This window comes from Podarcis gaigeae (assembly GCF_964106915.1).
Source record: "Podarcis gaigeae genome assembly, chromosome: 10".
NCBI classification, from domain to species: Eukaryota; Metazoa; Chordata; class Lepidosauria; order Squamata; family Lacertidae; genus Podarcis; species Podarcis gaigeae.
In genome coordinates this window covers 24,514,640-24,530,460 of record NC_139686.1, presented here as the reverse complement: position 1 = coordinate 24,530,460, position 15,821 = coordinate 24,514,640, and the positions used below count along the sequence as shown (strand labels likewise).

Sequence of the window (15,821 nt, the reverse complement as noted above, 5' to 3'; positions counted from 1 at the left end):
TATAGTCCTGCTGTTCAGAGGCCTTGTACTAGGATCAATTGCTGACTTGTTTCACATATTTTATGAGTTATGTATTGGAGCTAAAAGCTCAAATGCTGCTTCAGGTCCCACATAGCCCAAGAATGCAGGTGATGCACTTGACAAGGCATGGGAACTTAACAAAAAGTGAAGTTGGCCTCAGTAGGACCTATCCATAGCCAGTATGGCTCTTTACATAATGGAGGCTAGGACAAAGCAATTAAGTTATGTGTATGAGGAGAATTATATACCGTATTTTTCGCTCTATAACACGCACCTGACCATAACACGCACATCGTTTTTAGAGGAGGAAAACAAGGGAAAAAACATTCTGAATGAAACAGTGGATGTATCATTTTTGTGCTTCATGTGATCTGATGGTGAATTTGGGGTGACCCAATGCAAAAATCCTGAGAATCCCTGTGCATCCATGGTTTGTAACCACGTTTTTGCACCATTGCAGCCCCAGGCAACAGTGGGTGTGTGATTTTTGGGGGGCAGGCTGTAGCCATGGACATGCTATGTGCTCTGATGGTGAATTTGGGCTGACCCAATGCAAAGATCCTGAGGATCCATGTGGATCCATGCTTTTTAACCACATTTTAAGTGGGGAGGGAAGGAAAAACACAGAACGGACAAGGAGCACAGAGGGGTGTGCAGAGAAGCAGCTGGCTAAGAATGCAGGAGAGGGGTATAACGGGGAGGGAGGAAAGGAAGGCAAAAGTTTTCCCTCACCTACCCACCCAAGCCAGCCAGCTCGCACGCGCGCTCTCTCTCTCTCTCTCTCTCTCTCTCTCTCTCTCCCTCCTGCATGTTTTCCCCTCTGCTTGTCTGGAGGGGAGGGGCTTTCCCTGCTCTTTGTTCCGTTTGAGCAAACACAGCAAGGAAACAGAGATGGGTGGGCAGTAAGACCCTGAGGCAGAATGCAGGAAAGCAGCCACTTCCTCTTTTCAGCTTTCCCTTCTAGGAGGCGCGGGATTTTTGCCTGCTTTTTTTTTGCCTCCCCTCGCACCATTTGGCTCCAGGGACCACACATTCGCTCTATAACACGCACAGACATTTCCCCTTCCTTCTTAGAAGAAAAAATCTGCGTGTTATAGAAGGAAAAATACGGTACATGCTGCAATGCTCCCCATAGTAAGTATGGGGAGACTTCTGTAGAAGGACAGAACTTTCATCCAACTATAATTATTGTCTGATATTTTATATGGAAAATGTAAGTCTAGAGTTCAGCAGCTTCCACGACAGGGTAGTTAATGTTATTAAAACACTACTTTCTGTAAATCATCCCCCGTAGTTAAATAGGAAGTTAAGTCGAGTGTTTGTTTGTATTCACCACTTGCTTTCAGGAACCTGTGGATAGAGTATACTTTAAAACAAATAGGTATGACAGTCTGAAGAACTGTTATGTCTAGAACCCTGATGTGCAAACTGCCATCTTATTTTCCTGGAATATGTAGTTATATACTGTCCCTCTTGCTACTTTTATCAGATGACTCCTGAGCTACTGTGTAAAACTATCTTGAGTTCTCCAGGAAATGGCATTTCGCCTTCGTAATTTTATCTTGTGCATCGGATATTCTCATAAACAATGGGAGACTTATATTGAGCCACTGCTATCTTCGTAAGTGAGTCAATCCTGACCAACTAGATGAAATTCAAGTTGGTTGAAAAGAGAATGCAGCAAGGAAACAAATTAACTCAATGTTTATAAAACATCTCCCCAATCTAATTATCAATGGATTCCAACTGGTTTATTAATTGTGCAGTTGAGTACAGTATTGGGGACGCAGGTGGCGCTGTGGGTTAAACCACAGAGCCTAGGACTTACTGATCAGAAGGTTGGCGGTTCAAATCCCCGCCACAGGGTGAGCTCCTGTTGCTCGGTCCCTGCTCCTGCCAACCTAGCAGTTCGAAAGCACATCAAAGTGCAAGTAGATAAATAGGTACCGCTCCAGCGGGAAGGTAAATGGCGTTTCCGTGCACTGCTCTGGTTCTCCAGAAGTGGCTTAGTCATGCTGGCCACATGACCCAGAAGCTGTACGCTGGCTCCCTCGGCCAATAAAGCAAGATGAGTGTCAAAACCCCAGTCGGTCACGACTGGACCCAATAATCAGGGGTACCTTTACCACTGTATTACTTATTTCATAAAATTTATACACCACTTGATTGTAAAAAACCTCAAAACAGTTTACGTTACACACCATTACTATCAGTGTTGCTGTTTTGTTAGTGCTTATGTGTAGCAGGACACTGGAGGGGATAATACTATACTGAAGGGACATGTAAAAGTGATGTAGTATAGTAATTTCTATCCCCACCTGTGAAATACTTGCACAGTGACCATTCAGTAGAATTTCACTGTCTTGGAGTCCAGAAGGCACATGCTACGCCACTCGCAATACAGTAACACTAAATGGGTCTGGTAGTCCCACATTGAGTTGCTACATTGAGTTCTAATATGGAAGATGAGAAATATATTAAGGTGCCACCTAATCATGTTACGAACCAACCCAGACCCTGCAGTCATGAGCCCCTTTGTGTACCCCCTTAACAGGTTTGGAGGGCATCAGCTCAAGAGGCAGCCTTTTCAGTAGTGGTCCCCTGAGCTTTTGGTTCTTAACTCCAGAAAACCACTTTTTAAAAAGTGTACCAGTAAACATGATTATTAGGACAAATCACTTTATTATTACAAAGAACAATGCTACTTTTGTTGTACAAAATACTGGATTTCTTTGTAGAGACTATTTCAGCCATAAGACAGTAACTAGCTGGCTCTAACCATATCCTCAACATTCCAGTTAACTGACACCATTTTTTGTTAAAGTTTATGGCTTGCTGATGTACTCTACTTCGAAACTATGGTCAAATATTGCTATAAATCATACATAATAATGGCCGCATTCATGTAAATGTATCTTGCCTCAAGAAACAAAGATAGCCTTTTGACAGCACTTTCCAACCAGGAAGCCTCTATTCAGCCACAGTTTCCCCGTTGTTTCCACACTGGGAAATGATCGTTGCCTCTTTTGGAACAAGTGAGAATAATAAACCAACTTCAAGTAGTGGTTTAATATTCTGACTTCTCCTGAAGTTGGTTACCATAGTTTCCTAGTTCAGACAAAATAGGGAATTATGATTAATAAGAGGCTTCCGATTCTGACTAGCCAAAATCCAAAGGGCTTACATGTGCAACCAAAAGTCTTTTTCATATTGTGGCTTATTAAGTCAAGATATAATCATGCAAATCTGGCCAGTTAATTGTTCACATAGCTATATATTCATTGTCACAAAACATCTTAATTTAAATGGATGTAGTATGTCATAAATAGCACGGATGTTTCTACTTATAATTTTCATACAAAAGTCCATTATTCCTTGAAGTTGCTATAAGATGGATTCAGATTTATACAATATGTCAAACATACATTTTAACAAATGCAAACAAAAAGAGCATCCACCAGTTTCTCAAACAGCCTGATTTAATTTATATTTTCAGTGAAATTCTAATGGGTCAGATATCCAAATATATTGATTAGATATTTACGCTACACAGAATAGGCCTCAAATATAAAAATTAAAGTTGGATTTATACATTTTAAGTGCTATTGACAGAAACAGGCCACAAAAATAGTTATACAATTGGGGTGGGGGGTAGCTACAGAAAACCGATAAGCATGTTACTAATCTCATGTATATAGGGGAAGACTGTAGTCGTATGATAAATTATATAAGATCCTATTGGCATAAGCACACTTACACTGAAAATCATGTCTGGATTAACACTGCCACAAATTTACCTTTGGTAGTCATGACATACCCTTAAAAACAAGTGCAGAAACATGAACTCAAAGTGCAAAAATACAGATATACTCAACAGATCATATTGTTAAGTAATGTATCTACAATCAAAAGTTATTTGTAGCCAAGTAGCCACACAAAATTTCTCACATTCTGCCACAGCTTGCCTTCCTTAAAAAAGTTTTTTTTAATAAAAAAAAATACACAATTGTTTAGACCCCCCCCCCTTAATATGAAAAGTTTCTTTACAATCCTATGGCAGCTCTAGATCCAATCCAGAGTTGGAAGTAGTGTGTGGTGACCAAGGAGGAGGGAAGCACATTGCTTGTCTATGACAATTCAGGGAAGAACTAAGGTTCTGGCAATAGCATTTATTTCACTATGAAGGCCTTCCTTTAGCTTTGAAGACTGGGTTGAATTCAGTGAAATCACTCCAACTGTGGAAGGACATCCACTCATGCAATGGAAATTCTCCCAGCCCCGTGACCCTGCACCTCTCAAATCTGTTCTGGGGCCCTGAAGGAAACCCAAGAGCAGATTCAGGGGTACATGGGGAGGGGAGGAAATGTTCCGCCGCAAGAGTGGAATTTGCTCCACAAGCTCAATGACTGTTGGATATAACCCTCTGACCTTAAACGTTTCCTGAAGTTTAGATTTCACAGCACTAGTTAAGAACAACCTAAGTCTTATCTTGGGTCCCAAGATATTCTGTACTCATTGTGTAGCTTGTATAATTTTAATTACCAAGAATATTCAGAATCTTACGGCAGCTTCACATAGTTTTTCTGAATTGGGGATAATTTTAGAAAGGGTGTGTAACTTGAATGAAATGCTCATTCATTTCACCCTGCACACCTTAGGAAAACAAAACTGGCACAGTATTATAAAGTTCCATGACTGATACCTTTCCTACATAAAAATTGAACATCTAAAGTTCTATTGATGAACTCGATGTATAACCCATTTAACTGGGTGTGCAGTTATAAGAGTGGCCTGGCATGTTTAGCTTGATATATAAAATACACCAAGCCTTATATTAATCAATTGACATCTCTCATTATCATAGACACAACTTAATTGATGTAAACCCCCCCTTCTTTAGGGAGTAGCCAACAGAAAGTGCTACTTAATTTTTTATCGATTCAAGAACACTTAAGAAATGTTTGCCATTGGTCTTTCATGGCACTATCGATTGTGCTGCAGTACTTACACTGTGCCAACATATCTACTGTGAAGATAGTATTCTACTGTTAAGGGAAAGGCCACAAGTTCTGATGTACTGAATCTCTTGGTGGTCGTTTGACCAAGTCTCTTTTCCTTACCGTGTTAGTCGTTGCTAGGGATGAAGCTAGATGAGTTGGGTTTTGCACGGACTTTGGGCAAGTCACATTCTCTCACCTTCAGTTTCCCCATTTCAAAATGGACTACTAGCAGCCTTCCTCAAAGAAGTCCTGTTAGAGTGAACAAGGAATGATTGCAAACCACTAGCGTTACCCTATCCACTTTAAAACTGATCTTGTAGATCGAGTACTTCCCATCTTTAATTTATTAGGCATTGATAGAAAAAAATTGGAAGTGCAAAATTTTCACTTTATTGCACATTTGCATTTAGCCAGGTTTCAAAACAAAATAATCCATAGGAACCTGCACAGGGCCCATCCAAATGAATGTAAATAGCACAGCTGTTCACAAAGCCATGTCCCTGTTGGATTGTGCCTTACGCTATATTCACCTAGTGCAACCTTTGACAACTTGGTGACTTCCAAATGTTTTGGACTACAACTCCCATCAGACGCCGCACAGCTGTGGAGGCACCAGGCTGGTGAAGGCTGGCTAAGCATACTGGCATATTTCAGCTATTTTACTCTATAATTTGGTAAATAACTATTTATGTATAAAACGGCATCCAACTGCCTCTATTTAGTACACTTGTGTGTTTAGGAACAGATTAACATTCCTATTAAGGATCGCTTCACGCACAACATTTTTGCTACAAAGGTGTAGGGTGAATATGCATAGCCATGTACTCTGCCATAGATTAACATTGCCCTGGTGTCATTTTTTGCAGTGCACATGCTGTTTTTTCTCTACTCCCTTGTAGGAAAAAAGTGAAGGAGCCTGAAGCGGATGGCACATTAGTGATAAGATGATCAAGGTAAAAGTATATTAAACAACACTATTAGGATATAAAAACTAAGGCAAAAACAAGCTATTGAGAAAATTAATGGGAAAAGAAAAATGTACGCCACAGAAGCATGCAAATATGTGCAAATTTGCTTTAACTTTAGACCACTACAGAAATTTTCTGGAAACAACACAAAAATGTTACAAAGTTAAATTCTTATTAGTGCAAAATAGCATGAATATGCCACAACAAAGCATACAGTTTTCTTTTTTTAAAAAAAATGAAGCATACATCATGGAGGACTTTAACATGTAAAGACTCATGTAAACATTCAAAATATCTACAGATTTAACGTTCCCATGCCCACGAGAAACTAAGAATAGTGCATTTACACTAAGTTTGTTTTTCATAACAGATTTGACCAGTTGAGCAATTTGCATATCATCAGGGGAGTTTCCAAGATTAGAATGTGTTTACAAACACTAGAAAAATCTTTACAAAAATGAATATATTAAAATATTCTATACATTTTAAGTTACTGTAAACTGAAATAACTTGCCTAGCACTAAGATAACACGATGAATATGGAATATAAGCCAAAGGAGAACAGATCTGCATGAAGATCAAGATAGGGAGTGAGCAACTCCTGCTCATTTATGATCACCTATATCTTTTGCATTTGCTTGCGAGTCTTCAGGGCTCACTTGATTATGTGATGTCGCTTTGTCTAACCAATTGGTCAGTTTTTTGGAAGACTTGCCTTTGCCCTCTGGCATCTTTTCACCATGTCTCTGTTGTAAAGTACAAGCCATGTAATACACACAGAGTCTTAAAAGGCATTGAAGTGGGCGTAACAGGTCCAGCCTGAAATGACAGCTGAAAGCAGCCCATCCTTGAGAAAGATGTCCACTCATCCCTCAGCTAGCCATCAGCTTAGGTGAAGATATTCTTTTAATTCTTGCTTGGACGGAAGAATGCCAGGGGAACAGAACACAAGATCTGCTGCCTCAGCACAGAGACCAATGCTGAGCTCTTCAGAGACTTCTCCCATGAGGGCTTTTTTTCACCTGGAACTCACCAGAACTCAGTTCCAGCACCTCTCCAGTGGGTGCCACTGCCATTATAAGAGAACAAGGGAGGTGTTCATGGTGAATTCTGGCACCTCTTTTTCTAGAAAAATAGTACTGGTTGTCGTTCGCACCAGCAAATTTGAATACATGGGAAGAAGGAAATGCATGCTTGATTTTCAAACTGACAAACTCACTCCACTCATTCTCCACAAATTACGGAGAATCTCAGCATACCCTGCCAGACGTATGGATATTTATTTTATTTAAACACATAAAACCTTCCTATGCTTTTTTATTTTCTGGTATGGACAAGGTCGTGTCTGGTATGGTGCCTATGCAAAGGTCGTGAAAGAAAGCAGTGTATTTGCAACAACCCCATTCATCAGAAAAAGCTTAAATGGTAAATTTTGATTCAATCCATCAGCATTAAACATATAAAGGCAATTGCTGTTATGTTTGCAAACCAAATACTTTACTTTCAGCATCTCTAATGTGATATATTTACTGCCATCTTTGAACAACATGTTCTGTAATAGTTCTATGGACTCCAATCCACAAGGATGTGCAAATAACCAGCTTGGGGAAACATTTCTTTCAGCTGCTCCCCAAATAAACCCCCAAACTGTATGTTAAGCTTCTCTGGGGGTTATGCTTCCAGACAGGTATTTATGAGGGATTCTCATGCATGCAAGTTGTTGTTGTTTTTTGCAGTGTCCACACAATGTTGTAGGCATCCAAGTGCTTGCCCGTATCTCCCCCCCCTTTAAACCTTGATTTCCCCCTTTTCAAGGAAAATCCAATGAATTACAAAAATCCATTGCCAATAATCCATTTGTGTTATCTGAATAGCCCATTTACAGTAGTAATTCCCCACCTGGAAGCACCATAGGTTTGCCTTAAAAATAGTTCAAAGGGAATTCAACACAAGTTTGTGTGTTATTCTTTCAGATGGGCTTCTCTTTGAAAATGCCTCCCATGCCAAATCACAAACTAGCTTTTTTAATTCTGCAAATTTTAAAATAAAACTGAGCATCTACGTCTAGGAACACAGGAAGCTGCTTTATCCTGAGTCTGACCATGAGTCTATCTAGCTCAATAATGTCTACACTGACTGACAGGGCTCTCCAGAGAGGAGCCTTTTCCAATTCTCTCTGCACTTGAGTCCTTTTTTATGCAAGCAAATGCTCTGCTACTGAGCTACAGCCCTTCTATATCCATTGGAAGCTAATGCAACTGGGGATCTATGTGTTGGGAGCTATTGGAAGGAAGACTCTCCAAAAATCTAGATGCATATCTAATCCTCTGAGTTATCAGCGTGGGACTCTAAAGTGACCTTACCAGATAAAGTGGTATGAAAAATGCAGCCACTGCAGGTGCAGTTCTGCAAGACTGCACAACGCTGATGCTGTGAAGTTAAGACAATATCAAATGAAATATCTGACGGAGTTACAAAACGCCATGAGAGCTAACAGCTATTTCATAACTTGCAGCACAATGTGCCATTTCTACTTTGAACTTGATGTTTTCGTTTCTGCAAAGGAAGAGGAAAAAGTTGCTTTAGATTTCCAGCATCCGGAACAGCCATGTTCAATCCGATACAGATAAACCACTTAATATCAGGAATACTTGAACTTATAGTCTGGAATTACTACCCTGCAATGCCAGCTTGCACTCATAACAAACAGTGAATCCTCATGAAAAGGAGATTCGTTTTCCATCTCCTCGCCTTGTGAAAGTCTTCTAGGGGCCAAAGCATTATGTGCAATGGTGCAGTGACACCCCACGTTTCATTTCTGTCGGGGTACAAACTTCAAATCACTCCATGGGACATTTCTTATTTTTACTGAAGACCACACTGCTATGTTAACTGTGGGTAAATATTTTTATACATATTTAGCCCAGTGCTTTCTTTCTTTCCCTTTCTCCCACAATCCCAGATCCTCATCTATAAGCAATCTCTAAGTTTTTTCTGCAGTGGCTCCCCTGTTGTGGAATGTTCTCCCCAGGAAGAGGGTAAATATCTATCTATCTATCTATCTATCTATCTATCTATCTATCTATCTATCATCTATCTTTGCACCATGCATGATTGTATGTATCTTTTATCACGTCCCCCCCATAGAGATCTTTCCTCTCAACTAACAAGCTTCCAACTCTTTAGTCCTTCTTCATAGAGGTGGTGTTCCAACACTCTGATCCTTTTTGCAGCTACTGGCTGCATCTCTTCCAGTGCCAAGACACCCAATTTAAGAAAGGCGACCGAAACTGTTGATAAACAGATGTTCCTACAAAGAGATGTGAGTTGGCTGCATAAAGTCAGAGAAGTGGCCTTTGGCGCCCTTCCGTTTTGCACATCTGCCCAATGAAATGCTGGTGCAACCCACAACAGCCTGACTATGTTGAGCTAATCATTTGGACGAAGTGTCTCATGATTTCCAAATAGAAAATATATGTCAGTAGCTAATTTTGACTTGACAATTATACAAATGTATTACTAAAGAACAAGTTCCCACAAACAAACAACCTGTACATATTATAGAGAAAAGTCAGGGTGTCTGAATAAATCACCCCCTTTACCTTGGAGCCATCGAACTTGCGTGGCCGGTCCATATCCCCTTTCATTCTTGGCTGAAATCCTAAAAACTATGGCAGGTTTGGATGTGTGATCAACGTGGGCATTTGCAAGTTGGGCAGCAGTCACTGTACATGAGGTCTTAAGGCCACAATAGATTTTCATGAACATAAGCTGATGAGGATTTTCATTCAGCTGGGTGGTTCTTATAGCCAAGTAGGCAGAATATTCCAAGATATTTCCTGAAGGCGAAACTGGAGGTTCCCATGAAAGGTGAATACAATCTGCACTCTGAGGGGAAACGGGAAATTAATTTCACATTGTGTAGGTACTAGCATATAAAGTTTCATTAGTTAATCAATACAGAATAAGATTTATATTTCAGGTTTAATTTGGGAGAAGAGAGATTTTAGGGTACCCAGCCCTTTATGCACAGGGCTGATTCCTTTAATTTCAGGTATGTGAAATCAGGTTACGGTCCCTCAGTAGTGAGGGGGAAACACAAAGCACATGCTTGGATTCTGCACTCAGACCCTGGATAGGCAATTACCACTGCCCCAACCTAGGAGAATGGGCAATTAATGTTTGTAATGCACAAAAAAGTGCTCCATATATATTTTCCTGAGTAATTCTCTAGTAATCCTCAATGGTAGAGCTATATTATAATACAAGCTTCTTTTCTTTAACCTGGTGCTCTCCAGATGTTTTATACTACAACTCCCATCAGCACTAGCCAGTATGGATAAGCTGGCTGGGGCTGATAGGGAACAGTAGTCCAAAAGATCTGAAGGGAACTAAGTTTGGGAAAAAATGTAATAATATATTACACAATACAGATATGGGGCTGAGGCATCTTGCCTAAGGCCAACCAACGAGTTAACACGCCTGACCTGAAATTTAAATGAAGACTCCTTGCTCACAGCTCATGCCGACAGCCACAGTGCTAAACTGGATTAAGATTTTATCTTTTACCAAGAGTTGCCTCTTTAGCTTTGCATGGAACAAACACACAAATCCGCATGACTATCATTTCTTACCTTGCTAATTTTGACAATGGAAGGTGCTCCAGGAAATCCTGGGATACAGGTCTTAAATTCACTGACTTTACTGAATGGCCCCACGCCACAGCCATTAATTGCCGCAACCCTGAACCTGTATAAAGTGCCAGGAGCAAGATCCTGTTTCTTAAATAAACTGTTGTTTGGAATATCTGCATTATCTACCTAAGTTTTAAAAAAAAGCATACAAAGACATATAAATTAAACATTAATTTGATCCATATTTCTTAAAATAATCTAAAGAAACTAGAATGCTATTCCTTTGCAGATGGTGAATCCTGAATGCCTGCTAGCTTCAGCTTCCTTGTACAAGAAGTCATTAGCAATATTAAAGATGTAAGGAGCACAGTTCAGGCAAACCTGAATGCGTTCAAAGCCCACTGATGTCAATGAAGCAACTGACCCCACCCCCAAGACCCCCTCCACCTCTTTCCCCCTTTTCTTCCTAATGTAACACAAATGTGTCAACAAATGAAACTGACCTGTAGAAAATGTAACTTTGAAAAAAGAGAGATTGCACAGACTTTTGTAAACCAAGAAATCTTTAATAAAAAAATATTAAAAATAGTAATAATAATGAAGCAACTGACCATATACTTAAACCTTTCCCATTGTGGTAAGTGGGATTCTAATGTGCTTAACTTTGGCTGTGTTTGCAGACAAATCTTTCTAGGAGATCCTAGGAGTTGGGGATCTTAAAGTAACTTAGGGGCAGGAGGATGCGACATGAAAACAGGTAACAATTGCAAGAATAGAACAGCAATAATGTGAAAGCCCACAGGGCAATAGATATGAAATAAAAAACACTGAACTGTACAAAATCTAGGCTGATAGTTTATTGAGTGTGGGACTCTAAAGTGATTCAACTAGATACCCAATGGATATTCAGTCTGCCTATTGAAACGGATTTTGAAATTCCTATGAAATCAACATTTTACTCTATATTATATTGAGGTTTGCGTTTTTATTTTACATATCTTACATGCTGCTTTGTAGAGCATGGTTCTCAAAAAACAGATTAAACAAAGACATAAATGTGTCGGAACCGGGGGGGGGGGGTGAAAAGCCAGCTGGCTTGGCCCCAGCTGGAGTGTCTCCCCTCTCAGCCTTGCTGCTCCGGAGATCCATCGACCTCTTCTCCAACATGCATCTGTGACTCAAGCTGCAGTGCATACTTGAGCACACATTATTCAACAGTGTAAACTGCACAACAAATGAGGCTTGAGGTGTGGATGCAATACTAAACTACGCATTTATTATACATAAACCATGGCAGCAATCTGTGCTGCAATGTAAACAGACATGTGACATGTAACAATCCACATATCTGCAACAAAAGGTGGCATGGAATTCCCAACAAAATGAATGAATACTAGATACTAAGAAAAATAATATAAATGTTCAAACAGGGGAGAAAGTCATGTTAGAATATGTTAGAATACGTAGGTAAAGAAATTAACAGTTACCTTGCTGGAAATTATGGCCTTTTCTTCCTGCAACAAATAGAACTGGTTCACTAGAGCACTGTTGCTTTGAAAAATGCCAACATCATGCCACCTTCGTTCTTGTTTTCTTGCATTCTGCTTTGGTGGTGAAGTTTTCTGTGGTTTGGAGAACAAGTTTCATTAGAGTATGGATGGTCTGCACAACAAGAAATTGCATCTGCCCCCTTCTCTCTAGAAGTTGCTCTTCTGCTTCATGAGTTGCCTAAAGCAGAATTTCTCCAGACCTACAGGGCAATACTTGACTCCATAATTGCCTTGTTTGGCTACAGCTTTACTGACAGCATTCTTGTGCTATCATCTGCAGAGGGCAGTGTTTCTAGAAAGGCACTGAGATGACCAAGAGTTATGCAAAATAATTTTTTGAGATTTTAGAATAAAAGCATGTGTTCAGTTAAAAACACTTCTGACTTTCAATTTTGATGGCTAGAAAAAATTACTCATTTGCTCTCTTCCATGGATTCTGCTGGCTGGACTATTATAAACTTTTTTTAAAATCCTATTTCCTTGCATATATTTTTCAAAATTGGAGGCCATCATTTGTTAAGCTACTTCACAAACAAGGGAATGTCCTTGCTGATATTTACCACTTGTTACCAACTTCAGCTAGTTTGCCAACTACACCCATTAATGGACAGGGATAGCTCGTCTACAGTGATCCATGTATTGGTAACCTTGAGAATGGATTACTGCAATACACTATAACTGGGGTTGCCCTTTAAGATTGGTTCAGAAACTGCAGTTCAAGGGAGCACCATTCATTGTGTATGTAACATCTGTCTTGAACAAACTGCATTGAGTACCCATTTGCTATCAAGCCAGGTTTAAGGTTCTACTGTTAGTTTGTAAGTCCTAAACAACTTGGGACCATGCTACCCAAGGGAACACCATCTCTTGCACACTGAGATCAGCAGACTCAGGCCCACTTGCTGGTACCACAATCTTTTAAAAGAAGAGGGACTTTACAGTGGTAGCACCCACCATATGGAACAGCCTTCCTACAGCATGTACCTTCCATGTTTGCAACACAGGTGAAAAACTTCCTCATTTACCCAGCTGCTCCCCCCCCCATTGCAATATTGGCTGTTATTTTTGACTGCACATGCAACCACCTATTGAAGATACTCAATATCTTACAGTAATTGCTGGAAATGGTTGTAAAATGATTTTCATATGGTTTTATTGTTTATGTTATGTTTTAATTGCCTTATAAATAATAAAATTGTTGCTGTTGCTTAACTCTTTTTATTTCAGTAGGGTTTATGCAGAAGACACTTCCAGAGGGCTGAATCAGGAATGGAGGGATGGTGGTGTGCATCCTGTTGGTCTGTATATTTAAAATCATGATGTCCAGGTGTAACAAAGCTCATGTGAACAAGTGCAATACGCCAGTGTGATACTGGCAATATCATTTACTTTAAAATTTCATGTACTTACAGGCAATTGTATAGCTGAATCATTTGGACTAACAGAAGCAACACTTGGCGGGGGAACAGCAATCTCTTTAACTAGAAAAAATGATATTAAGAACTATTATTAATTCAGGAAAAACACTTCAGCAAATAAAGCTTTCAGCAGCTGTTGTTCAAATGTATTTCAAAAAGAAAGCTTCAATTCTATTTTCTGTGATGCACAAATAGCTTAATGATGACTTTCAATTTAGGAAACCGTAAAACTACCCGGTATCAATAGCAACTACAGTGGTACCTCGGTTTACGAATTTAATCTGTTCCGGAAGTCCGTTCTTAAACCGAAACCGTTCTTAAACCGAGACGTGCTTTCCCTAATGAGGACTCCCACTGCCAGTGCCCTTCCACCGTCCGGATTCCCTTCTTAGACCAAGGTAAAGTTCTCAAACCGGGACACTACTTCTAGTTTTGCGGAGTTCGTAAACTGAATCGTTCGTAAACAGGACTGTTCTTAAACCGAGGTACCACTGTATATATAATTATACAGAGAGTATATAACTATGCAGAATGGAAGGAACAGGTATGATGGTTTGGAATTAATATATATTACTGAGTGCATGGCTGCCTCACTCTGTCTAATAGTAAGACCATGCCTGGCAGGCCTTGCACATGGGCCCAATGATACATATTACAGTTTATCTCCTTTTTTAAAATGCTGGTTTTTTTAAATTACACCAAGAAGAACTTGCAATACAGCTCTGGCAGGAGTTCTCAGGAGAAAAGATGCTGTTCAGGAACTGACAAGATAAGCAAGCTCTACTGCATACCATGTCAAAGCCATTTATTCCAGCCAGATTTTAATAACTCAGTTCCTATCAAGATCACTGACATTTTCTCATATTATCTAGCAAAAGTATAGAGCGATAAACAGAAACCTTTGTTTTTGAACCTGCTTCCCGTGTGTGGAAATGTCTCTTATTGCCTGAACTGACAGGCTATTTTACTTCTCACAGCTATGGAAAACCCAACCTCCAAAAGAGCATTTACCCTTGTATAAGGACTATTTTCACTCAACTCAACTTTAGTTGACCTTCATTTATTAAACTGAGCATGTGTTCTTGTCCTGCTTGTATCATCAAGTGCATTTCACGGTATTGGCTGAATATAAGCTGCACTTTCCCCCCAAATTTTGACCGTGAAAAGTTAAAGTACAGGTTATATTCATGACCTTGCGGTATGCAGCAAACAGCGCCAGGAGCGTGGCGAAGTGGTGCCTGCCCCGCTCATATTCCCCCAGCCTCTCCTCCAAGGCCAGGAAGGGAGAGAGCGGGGAAGGGGAAAGGCCACTGGCAGCGTGGCACAGTTCCTCCCCCCCCCTTTCCGCCCACAGTACGCAGCCAGGAGCAGCAAGGAAGAGAGCAGCTTATATTCGGGTATTTTTTCGTTTTTTCTTTGCCCCCCTTAAATTTTAAAGGTGCAGCTTATATTTGGGCCAATACAGTATGCTTCCATGTATATTGAAAGGTGGTACAGAAGCAGCTCTTAGGAAGCGCAACCGAGACAGTGGCCCCAGGCGTGGAGCTTCTGGGACATCACAGCAGGTACCACCACTATTACATCCGATGGAAGGCAAGAGGCGGGAGGGCAGATTTTGGCGTTGCACAGGGTACCACTGAAATTTGAGACCCCGAGGTCCATCACTGGGTGGCATATAAATGAAATAAATGAATAATAAAATATAACCTTCCCCATAGGTTCTTCTTACCTAAAGTGCTAGCAGGCAAACATAAAGAGGTGCTGGACTCTTTGGAAGCGGAATGGTTTTTCTCTGCATTTTCAGGTTCCGGGACCTTTACTTTAGTTTCTGAAATTGAAATTTGCACCTACACATGGAAGAACAGTAACAGCAATTATTTGATAATAATTATATTTCACTAGGCTCTCACAGCATAGCCCTCAATTCCAAGGGAGCCCTTCAATACTATGTATCTCACTTATTGCATCTAAGACACAATCAAAAGTCTTCCTTGGACAGAAAGAGCAACTTTGGCAGAATTCTCAATTTATGCATCTCTGCTGCACACTTCAATTAGTCTGTGTCTCACCCGCTGGAAGCAGCAGTGTGCGGGGAGAACTCTATCAAACATTCTGTTGCTCCCCACACTAGAAGGACAGCTCTTTGATTTGTGTAGTAATGAATCAGTGCATTGAGTCAATGTTGCTTCCATTTCAGCCCCTGCACAAATGAAATGATGTGGCCTAGCAG

At 40.3% G+C, this 15,821-nt stretch overlaps 1 protein-coding gene across 2 annotated transcripts in view; it reads right to left on the bottom strand.

The window, feature by feature from the left end:
- Window positions 1-2,683: 2,683 nt before the first annotated feature.
- HCFC2 (host cell factor C2) overlaps window positions 2,684-15,821 on the bottom strand; it is a 30,719-nt gene continuing 17,581 nt past the window's right edge. For both annotated transcript variants that reach the window (XM_083700285.1, XM_083700286.1), the window contains exons 10-15: window positions 15,321-15,438; window positions 13,584-13,654; window positions 12,111-12,245; window positions 10,624-10,809; window positions 9,592-9,877; window positions 2,684-8,545 (exon numbers count right to left, since the gene is read on the bottom strand). In XM_083700285.1, coding sequence (XP_083556411.1) covers window positions 8,520-8,545; window positions 9,592-9,877; window positions 10,624-10,809; window positions 12,111-12,245; window positions 13,584-13,654; window positions 15,321-15,438 — 822 coding nt within the window. In that variant the 3' untranslated portion in view covers window positions 2,684-8,519. The remainder of the gene's footprint in view (window positions 8,546-9,591; window positions 9,878-10,623; window positions 10,810-12,110; window positions 12,246-13,583; window positions 13,655-15,320; window positions 15,439-15,821) is intronic.